This window comes from Quercus lobata, chromosome 4 (assembly GCF_001633185.2).
Source record: "Quercus lobata isolate SW786 chromosome 4, ValleyOak3.0 Primary Assembly, whole genome shotgun sequence".
NCBI lineage: Eukaryota > Viridiplantae > Streptophyta > Magnoliopsida > Fagales > Fagaceae > Quercus > Quercus lobata.
In genome coordinates, this window is record NC_044907.1 from 30,827,364 (window position 1) to 30,838,195 (window position 10,832).

The following is a 10,832-nucleotide window of genomic DNA, read 5'->3' on the forward strand; positions in this document are numbered from 1 at the left end:
CAGGAACCTCCATCCTACAAAAACTAATGGAGTACATTGGGTTGCAATTGATATTACAACCCTTCACGCTATATAGCATATAATTCTACTTAATTACCAAGAAATCATGCCATATAGTAAGATTTCTCCAAAGAAAAAGTGGAATATTTTGCAACCAAGTGACTTACTACTATACTACTTTCCACCAGTCAGACTAATGAAGGAAAACATATTTATCTCATCAACAATGAGAGCATACTGTTTATGATGGCAAAGATTAGATCTTCATTCCGCACTCCAAGAGAGTCAAGAACATGCTCACAATGAATTCTCTTGGCTACACAATCTTCAACAACCTCCATTAGTTCCTTACTATTTCCAAGGTGCACAACGTAAGTTTCAGGCATTTTAATCCTTTAAAGCATTGGCAGGGACATCTATAAGAAAAGCTCACTTGCAGTAAGCATATGAAAGTGTATTCTATCTATAGAAAAGCTCCAATTCTATCTATATTGGTTGTATAGCCATAAGTTTCTGCAATTGATATAACATTCTGTAAGGCTATATAGCATAATTCTGTACAGAACCACCTAATTTCCTTGGCCTATGAGCTTCTCCAAACGTCAAATTGATATTGGATATAGTCCCATACAAAGATCTAACTCTTAATGTCATGGCCAGAGGAACTGCTACCCACTTCTATGCTATGCCCCAAAAGGACTAATTCAAGTTACAATTAGAGTTCCTCATAGCTCATATCAACCTAGTATGTGACCAGCGTGGAACTTAAACACACGCCCACAAAGCACAAACTCATCTAATACAACATCCAAGCCCATTTTCTGGTCTCACACTCAATATTCAAATGCACACACTTGAGCTCAACTAAGACAGATTTACCAATGCACCAAACAAAACAAAGGCCCCTATTAACACCTTCTATGATCAAACAAATATATTTTCATCTCAAAATAAAAGAGTAAAGCTAATGCTGGATTATCCACACAACTTACAATGTTGTATTCAACACCAATGGTTATAAATTTAAAGATGTACCAACAGTATCTGTAAGAAGAAACTCCTTCCCATTCTTCATCTGGACACTGACAAAATGTCTCATGTTACCATCAGCAACAGAAAGTCTCTAATAAATAAAACATTACTATCTCAAATAAGTCTGTGTAGTGCTTGCACACTGAAATTCAAGCTATCTGAAAGCTGAATACAACTTAATAAAATCATTAAATGTGAAGCAATATCAACCAAACATACAATATAAGCTGTAGCTGCCGCAAGGGATTGCCGGAATTGGCTCCTTTGGTATCGGACCTATTGATATAGTCGTAGTATGGATCTGCGCCACTTGGATTCAGTGCCCCATAAGAATTGTACAAGGTTGAATTGGCAAGATTGGTATTGGACATGTTGGAATTGTCGTGAGTTGGATCGGGACCACTTGGACTCAATGCCGATGTTGAATTGACAACTTCTTTTGCTTTAAAACCTCTCTCCTTCATGTACGCAAATCATAACTATTAGAGGTATTGAAATGCCAGCAATTTGATCACTTTCTCATGAACTAATTGAAATAAAGACAAAGGAAAAAGTCTCAATCACACTGTTTTTCTTATGAATAATATAAAATTGATGACGTACAATCAGATTTTTTTTTTTTTTTAAATGTTATGTTTGTTTTATATTTCTATAATCATTAAGAGACCAACCCTTGTGAATACCAAGTTCTAATTTGAAAAACCAAGAGCAATTTGATCGCTTTCTCATGAACTTATTAAAAAGAAGACAAAGGTAAAAGTCTTGATCACACTGTTTTCTTATGAATAATATAATATAAATTAACTTACAATCCAGCATTAAAAAAAAATGTTATATGGGCTTTAAGATTCCTAAAATCATTATGAGAGTGACCCTGATTAGTCAGCTGAGCATCTTAGAACAAAGTTTGGTTGTTATTGTTGTTGTATGAATACCATGTTCTAATTTGAAAACCAAGAGCAATTTGATCGCTTTCTCGCAAATTAATTGAAAAGAAAACAAAGGAAAAAAGTCTCATCACATTATTTACTTATGAATGATATAATATAAATTAACTTACAATCCAGCACTAAAAGAAATGTTATATGGGTTTTGAGATTCCTAAAATCATTATGAGAGCGATCCTGATTAGTCAGCTGAGCATCTTGGAACTAAGACAAGGTTGTTATTATTGTTGTATGCATAACAAGTTCTAACATATCAACTTCAAAAAAACGAGCCTATAGTTTATGAACCCTTTTTTTTTTTTTAAGGAGTTCATGAACCTTATACATGCTTTATATTCAAAGAAATGGTATTTCCAGTTGAAAATAGTAATAAGAAACTACTTATGCAGGTGAAGGGCTTCATCTTCTTTTTCCTATATTACTGAGAGCACTAGCTAATTAAGAAGCACTTTCTAGGACTCCCTCAAATAAAGCACTCCCTCTTGAACTACTTATTGTAGGAAGTTGTGCAAAAGGCAACGTAGGAGTACGACAACTAAAACTACTTGGACTCAACAAGGTAAATATCATACCAAGGCCTCAACGCCACCAACTGCTGCAATTGCTTCTCGATATCTGTCATCAAATGATAAATTCCACAATGCACCAGCAGCTTCTTGCCTATTTGACAAGTAAATAAAGGGATCAGATAAAACTCATAAGCAAACCATACATAGCATATAAGTAGATTTAATCATATAAGAAAGGTTTGAGTCAATATAGTTATCGATAAAAAAAAATTGAAGATTGGTACATAGAAAATAATTGCTAATCATCATAGACAGACTGAACAGTGAATTGGTAAGATCCATGATTATTTAGCATCTTTTGGGTGACTGAAAGGGGTTATGTTATCCAAATTCCATATCAAGGAAGCTACAGTGGATTCAATTGTTAAAATTTTAAAAATGAAGATCAGTACATTCTCCATTTTGCATCAGAAATCATAGTCCTTAAATAAATAAATGAATAAGGCAATGAAAATGCAGCATCCAAGATTGACAATTATGATACAAAATGCTTGTCCAAAAAACAGATGGGAGCAAGCTCCCCCCAGCCCCCTGGCACCTTTATTTTCCTTTTAAGCACAAAGGGATAATTTTAACAGCTAAAAGTATACGTAATGCCAACTTGTTCAGTCAGGCAATTAACTGAATCGCCATTAGTCAAGAAGCTTACTACATGTAAAAATAAATATTACGTAAGTTAGAAGCAATGGATGAATGAATCTATTAGCTTAGCTATAACAAAGATGCTTTTAATCATAGATTACAAGAGCATATCAAATAGACGCCAATAAATGCAGCTATGAAACTGTAGAGAAGCTTAACTAAGAAATATGAATTCAGAAGAAATTGAAAACTACCTGACACCTTTATTAGGAGAACGTTTAAGCTGAACAGATGCTTCAAGAGCACCTGCCTCTTGTCCAGTGGCAGCATTATTAATGTTGCTATCTCCATGAGCAGCCAAATTAGTCAAGGCACGAGCAGCCTGGTATATACCAGGAGGGCAGTTAATTAATTTGCAACAAAGCCACATGCAAACATGTGCAGGGAGGGAGAGGGACAGGGACAGGGAGAGAGAGAGCAATGGGATCTCACTAAGGAAGACCATTATGTCAGATAAAATAACAGAACCATTTGAAACTTGAAATCAGATATCAATAACTACAATGACAGCGAACATCAATTTTAAGATGTTACCTCCACCTCATTCTACCCAAGCAAGGCATAAATCAATAGCCAAATCCCGAAAGTAATCAAAATACAGGAAAACATGGTCATGCCTATAGGATGAGGAAGATGGGTTACAAAACATGAGTGAAATAAGACAATAGAACTGAAAACAATCAATAAAGAAACCTCCTCATTGCACTAAGATGTAACCTGCCCACTATAAACGTATACCATAAATTAAATTTCAATATAGAACTGCACATGAACCTCAGACTACACTATTTTTTTAGCACCATAATTTCCATTTTGGGTTGAACAGATCTACTAATTCTTTGATTCCAGTTGGGTAAGAGGTATATTGATAAAAAAAAAAAAAAATGCAGCACATTCTTAGTTCCGAGGGAGACACAGGTCATCACAACCTTAAAACTTTATGGGGTAAGTTTCAAAGACAAAATCCACCATATCCATGAGTCCTGAGACCAGATTTGGAGGCCTATTTTCTTTTCAAAAGATTTTGATCATTCATAAAAATATCATGAAGAGTTGTATCATGTTGAGTACAAAACTAAGGTAAAATCAGATGACCCAGCTTACCAGACAAAAGCTACCAAATCATTTTTTTTTTTTTGATAAGTGAAAAGCTACCAAATCATTCTGAATGATAAACCCTTAGATTTATTGAAAGCAAGCTTGTTTGGGATATTCAATCCTACTAATGAAAAAAGTACCTGCTCTTGCACTCCATCAAATTTGCAATTACGAGCAAGCATAACCAAAGCATGTACACCGCCTGCTACTGCAACCTCTGTGCTACACTTGGCATCAGCTGCCAAATTTGCCAATGCAGCAGCTGCACGTTCCTGAAAAAATACAGAGGTAACCCAAGCCATCATGAAACAGAAATTTCCAATCTTATGGAAGAAAATCAAGAATGACATACCAGGACTTCTTCACCACCAGTGGACCATTTGAATAAAAGATCAACTAAAGCTTTTACTCCTCCAGCTTCAACAATGGCACCCTAATAAGGAACTCTTTATGTATTTAGGACTATAAATTTTTTTGAGTATATGCCATAAAATGAGAGAATGAATTCCAAAAATCAAACCTTGTGCTGTTCCCCAACAGAAAGATTCCGTAGTCCTTTAGCACCTTCTTCAGCAACCAGTCTATTCATGGACCTTGCCAAACCAGCGAGAATATTGATTCCTCCTTCCTCAACCACTTTTGCAACAGTCGCATACACAGACAAATTTGCTATAGCCTACACAATAATAAAAATGTAGGGGAAAGAAGGAATAAAAACTAAACCAAGCAATCAAGCTAAAAAATGTAGTAAGATGATGAAATAACCATAGAACGATTATGTATACACTGTATCAAAATCTTCCCGTGAAGATTTTGCTAAGTCCAGAAGGAGGCGTATGCCACCATCTTTGATGACTGCTTCAGCTATATCATAATCTATGCTGGCATTTTCGTCAGCAAATGACAACAAATGTTGCAAGTCCAGTAGCTGCCCTTTCTTGAACATCCTCTTGTCAGCTCTGCATGCAGCGCTGCACCTTGCTTGAGCCAGAAAGAAATTATCCAAACCAACAAGAGTAGTCACCAGCGTCCACAGGGTGGCTCGTTGGTTGTTGGTTTAATAACTCTGTAATTTGTATGACTATCCTTGTTTCAGATCAGAAGGAAGAGACTACTCAGAATATTCAAGTAGAGAAAGACTGACGACATACATATTTTTAGCTTTATATGAAAATAGAATATTTTTGGATTTTCTAAAACTTCTCTATTGTATTAGTATAATACCATACGTGAGAGATTTGAGTGATCTGGATATTGAATTATATCACTAGTCAATGTCCTGTGGCAACAAAATTTGGACTTGTTACAGTAGAAAGGAGTCATGGAAACCATTAACAATTAATAAACATGTTTTATGTAATTTCGTTTCCCACTTGAATGTGTTAATTAATCAGTCTACGTATGAATTGCACTATAGCTTGTTTTTGCAGTCTGAGTGGCTTTGCTTTTGCATTCTAGTGGACGTCTTAGTCAAGTTAGATGTCTATAGTGACTATATTCAGGTTTGAACTTTTTTAATTAAACTAGTAAGTTGCCCGTGCGTTGCACGGATAATGTTGTAATATTTTATGCAATATGGTTTTGGAGAATGTTGTACATATATTACAGCATATCACTTGCTATAAAAACTTAACTATAACATTTAAAAATCAAAAATAAGAAAACAACCAAGGTGTCACTCGCTATAAGAACTTAACTTTTTTTGGGCACAGTCTCAACTTAATACCATCACTAAAATTACTTCTTTCCAACATTTTTTTTTTTTTTTGATTTCTCATTACTTGAATTGGGAAAAAAAAAATACATTTTCTCTGAACTGTAAACAACACGTACTCTCACGTCTCGCAACACATGAAACACCCCAACAAATTGGAAACTTTATGTAGATAAAGCATCAAGGTAAGGAGTTGCATCTTTAATGCTCCCTGATATCTAAAGACAAAAGTGAGTAAAGAATATTGAGTTGCTTGATCGGAGTTGGAATGTATGTAGTCTAATTTAAATTTAACTTGCATATGTAAGAGGTTTGTGATGTCCCTCTATAGTGTCCATATGTTTTTTTTTTTTTTTTTGGAAAGTAGAGGAGACATTTGGGTTTGTCAAAACTATTATTGTTAGTCATAATTAATTAACAGACTTTTGCTAGTAAAACTAAATTCAAATCAATTTCAATCCTGGGTATCATTTGTCATGAATAGTAGAAGGGTAAGGAGACAAATATATATTTGAAATGTATAAGAAATCACAAACATCAATTTAAAATAAAATATATAAAAAGCACTCCTATTTCAATGTCAATGTTTAATCAAATCCTATTAAAGCTCAAAATTAAAACAAAAAATTCTAGTGAGCACAGTTAGTGCCAAATTTGCTAAGTTTAGATTTGAAAACACAGTTATTTTTTTGTAGGTATCCATAACTAATATTAACATGACCATTGGCAATATGCAGTCATTTGAAAGTCACAAACCACAATGGTCAAAAAGTAATTCCAACATGTATATTTGGATGCCCCCCTTGAAGCTTTCAAATCTTCAATTCTTCATCTTACATGGAAGACTTCATTAATTTACATAGCAAACTGCCAAATATAAGCATTTTCATGCCTTTGAATTATAAATTATTATTAAATAAAAAAACAAAATTCCTTCTAGCTAGAAAACATGAATAAGATTTACATTTTTTAATGTGTTATTGTGTCATTGTTTGAATGCTCCACCTTGTACAAAAGATTGCATAAAGTTCATCTCCTGCACTTGTAAAGTTAGACCTTCTAATTCAACTTCTTACACAAATTCATTAAGCAGCACATAAACTAACATAAGGTCTACTGCATTGATCAAGAATGAAAACATGAATATCCAAATGTTTTATGGAATCAAAAGCATATCATTAATTAACAACAAGGAATGAACATTGATAAAGAGAAAGAAAGCTAAATTACAATGCACAGGAAAATGAAGTTTGTGCTGCGTTGATATCTTGTAAGAATATATAGTTAAACCAAAGATTCTCGATAGGGCCTTTAAGCACCATAGCAGCAATAGATGGCTAAGGCATGGTTGCAGTTGAAATGAGATTTTAACTTGAAATAGTAATTATTAAAAGCTGAAGCATAAAATTTATTGCTACCGAGTTCCAGTTGTGCCACCTCATCACCACGTCATCAGTCATATAATTATTATTTCTCTTATTTATTTTTTTATTCCTATTCTATTACAAAAAAATATAAATAAATTATTGACTTTACACATTCATCTTGAGCAGTTTTAACATTACATTTAATTTTTCCTATGCATATTCATCTACTTTAATTTAGAATTATTTTTTATTCTTTTTTTGTTTTTACAAAAAATTATAAATAGATTATTGACTTTACACATTCATCTTGGATGGTTTTAACATTGCATATAATTTTGCCTTTGTATATTCATCTACTTTAATTTAGGTGTTTATAACTAAATAATAAAATCAAAGAAGAACAAAAAAAAAAAAAAAAACAAAAGAAGATACCTAGTTGATTATTGAAATTAAAAATAACATCCCAAAGGAAACAATGGGGAAAAATACAACTAACCTCAAAGGGACATACCAATTCTGATGCCATTGCCTTTGTCAAGGGAGTTCGTAAACCACTTTTTTTTTTTTTTTTTTTATTTATTTGTCTGTAATTCCAACAAAAAAACCCAACACGTCAAAATTGCAAACTCTATCTGAATCTACATATTAGGATTGGTTAGATATCCCTAAAATAGAACAATTCTTTTTTCTTGTTTCTTGTCTATTTAGTACATAATGTATAGAATACTGCTAGGAGGAACTCACATTTGCAATATTCTTCTCCAGAATGTCTTATGACCCTGTTAGAGCTTCCTTCTAATAGTTCTAGTCTTTTAATCCTACTTGCAACATGAGAATGAAAAAACAAAACCCAGGTAAAGGTTCCCATTAGAACCCTAAGTTTTTAAAAAAAAAAAACAGAGAGGGAGAGGGCTTACTGTAAGTCTGTAATGGGAGAGGCTCACCTCCATTTTAAAATCTCCTACTTCCTCCAGTAGCACGTGGCAAATATTTCATTTAAAGGCTTACGCTCTGTTTGTTTCGGTGGAAAACCTTCTGTAAAAATAGTTTTCCACATTTTCCAATGTTTGGTAGCACAAAAAAAAACTGGTCAATGGAAAATTATCTTTGGTCAACAGAAAACCCTAATAAAAATAAGGCTTATTTTCTATAGGTTGTTTTCCAAAAAAAAAATTTGGAAAACAATCTCTCTCTCTCACACGTTGCATCTCCTATAAATATTATCTTTGTTTGTAGCCATGATAAACATAATTTTTTGGTGCCTTCCCTCTCTCATGGTAAGATTTCTTACTTTTTCTCTCTTCCCTTTACTTTTTCTCTCCTCACACCCTCACTGTCACTAACTCTGGTGTCTCCTCTTCCCATAGATCTTTCTCTCTTCTCTCTTTTCTCCATGTTTCTTTTCCCTTATGTAACACAATTCTCTGATTAGATTTTTTTTCCCCCTTCACTAATCAGTCAATAGCTTAGACTTGCAAAGGAAAACAAATTTGTAGTTGTAATTATTTTATTCTTCTCTACCAAAATCCCAATTCTTTGCCTTGAACTTCAAACTTGATTTTCATTTTTCTCTAAGAAATTTTCCGTTTGATGGATTCCAGGCAGAAGTTACTTCTTTTTCGTACATAAAGTGCAAAAAAAAGAAAAGAAGAAGAAGAAGAAGAAGAATAAAGTAAAAGATGAAAATTTTAAACATAGTATCTATATTGCTCTAAATTGCTTTTACATGGCACAATCTTTACCTTGAACTAATAATATTGTTATATAATGAATGATAATTGTTTAGAGGAATTGCATTTGTTGGCAAATACTTTTTTTGTTGGAAGATACTTTATGCAGATACTATGCAGTGATGATATACTATGCAGTACATTATGTAAATACATAATTTAGATTAATATTGAAAACTTGTGGTTGACCATAATAGACAATTAGTATACCAACAAAAAGAGTAGACAATTAAAAGTTATTATTATTTATACTTGTTGAAAATGTATTCCCCTGTCAAATATATATATATATATAGACAAATGGTTAATGTATATATGTGTGTGTGTGTATGTGCGTACGTACGTTATTATCTATATATATGAGCAAAATGAGTGGTAGAGATCATGAAAATTTGACAACTAATTAATTTTGATTGTATCTATTATCAAAATTTTAGTATGAAAACCAAATTCATTCTTGGTTTTTTATTTATGATGATTACATTAGTTGGTTTATATAATATACATGTTTTAAATTATTCAAGAAATATTTTAAAAAAATTGCATACCAAACACCAGAAAACATTTTTAAGCTCATTTTCAAGATTGTTACCAAACATTGGAAAGTGAGACAGTTTTCTAGAAAATGCTCTTTGAAAAATGAATCATTTTCTAGAAAACGTTAATGTTGAAACAAACAGAGCGTTAAAAAAAAAAAAGGAACATCAACCACAGTTTTTCTCATTATTGTTTTACTTCATTCTCTTTCCAGTTTCAATGTCACCTTCTTCTTCCTCTCTCTCTCTCCCCAATATCACCACCGACACAGTAAAGGCAGAAGCACCAGTTTTCACAAAGCCACCATATTAGCCAAACTAAAATCCCAAAAAATTACAGAGCATAAACATGCGAGAAGGTAATGCAAGAAATTTTTCCAAAACAAATAGATTTAAAACTTCTTTCTTGGCCAACAACTTCACCTTTTGAACCACAAACAGATTCCCACCCATTTTCAGACCACGTCTGCCTCCTCAGCTCAAAAGCATCAATTCTGGGTGGTGGTGTTGCGGGTTTGGGTTTGGTTTGCTAATCGGCGGCAGCGTGGGTCACAGTGGCGGAGTTTTGGGTTGTCTGATGGCGGTGGTAGGTGGTTTGGGATTTCAGTTTGGCTAAAATGGTGGGTTTTGTGTTTTCAGTTTCTGCTATGAAAATTTTTCAGTTTGGCTCAGTGATTATTTTATTAAAAAAGAAATGAAAGACTACATATATTGAATGAAGATAAACGTATAATTCAATGTTTGTAACAGTGGCCTCTTTTTAAATCATCTTCCTCATGATTACTGTGACATTTAAATTCATCCTTATGGACTACTTTGACTGATTTGTTTTCCATTTGTTTTCTTGTTATTTTATCTCTGATGACATTTACCATTTGAATTTCTAATCATTGGTGGGACTGCAGGAACATTTGGCTCCAAGTGGTTATGTGAAAATCCCAACTGTGAGTATAATTTCAGTTTACCTTAAAGCTCTTTAGTAAAGCCGATATATTGCAGGTTTATCTTGCAAATAGTTTTGTCTTTTAACCTTCATTAGTCGCAATGCGCGGAAAAATATGATATAATTATTTTTTATTGGATAATTATTGAATTAATATATTAGATTATAAATTATTAAAAATTCAATGTGTTATTTGAAATTATGTTTTAAATTAAAAATTTTTTGTAGTGTAACAAAATATATTTTGTAGTCAG

General features: G+C 33.0%; 1 protein-coding gene and 1 long non-coding RNA gene across 4 annotated transcripts; both read right to left on the minus strand.

The window, feature by feature from the left end:
• Positions 1 to 797: 797 nt before the first annotated feature.
• On the minus strand, positions 798 to 7,951 carry LOC115986823 (protein ARABIDILLO 1-like). Of its 3 annotated transcripts, none has more exons than XM_031110158.1 (8): positions 7,866 to 7,951; positions 5,074 to 5,369; positions 4,809 to 4,964; positions 4,641 to 4,721; positions 4,429 to 4,560; positions 3,385 to 3,512; positions 2,552 to 2,639; positions 798 to 1,490 (listed from the first exon to the last, which is right to left on the minus strand). In XM_031110158.1, the coding sequence occupies exons 3-8, from the start codon at positions 4,875 to 4,877 to the stop codon at positions 1,221 to 1,223; spliced, it is 768 nt and encodes a 255-aa protein (XP_030966018.1). In that variant the 5' UTR covers positions 4,878 to 4,964; positions 5,074 to 5,369; positions 7,866 to 7,951; the 3' UTR covers positions 798 to 1,220. The 3 variants fall into 3 exon arrangements, with proteins under 3 accessions (XP_030966018.1, XP_030966016.1, XP_030966017.1); XM_031110157.1 differs by lacking the exon at positions 5,074 to 5,369 and having other exon boundaries at positions 799 to 1,075; positions 1,252 to 1,490; positions 7,866 to 7,926; XM_031110156.1 differs by lacking the exon at positions 5,074 to 5,369 and having other exon boundaries at positions 7,866 to 7,926.
• A 162-nt stretch (positions 7,952 to 8,113) lies between these two features.
• On the minus strand, positions 8,114 to 10,295 carry LOC115986825. Its single transcript, XR_004090899.1, has 3 exons — positions 10,059 to 10,295; positions 8,287 to 8,372; positions 8,114 to 8,187 (listed from the first exon to the last, which is right to left on the minus strand). It is a non-coding gene; the product is annotated as an uncharacterized LOC115986825 (long non-coding RNA).
• Between the last annotated feature and the right edge of the window lie 537 nt (positions 10,296 to 10,832).

Coding starts and splice junctions, on each gene's coding strand:
- LOC115986823 (XM_031110156.1), bottom strand. CDS start 7,895: ATGGCATCAGAATTGGTATGTCCCTTTGAG. Junction 4,722..4,808: donor CTGTTGGGGAACAGCACAAG/GTTTGATTTTTG, acceptor GTTCCTTATTAG/GGTGCCATTGTTGAAGCTGG. Junction 3,513..4,428: donor TTGATGGAGTGCAAGAGCAG/GTACTTTTTTCA, acceptor GGTATATACCAG/GCTGCTCGTGCCTTGACTAA.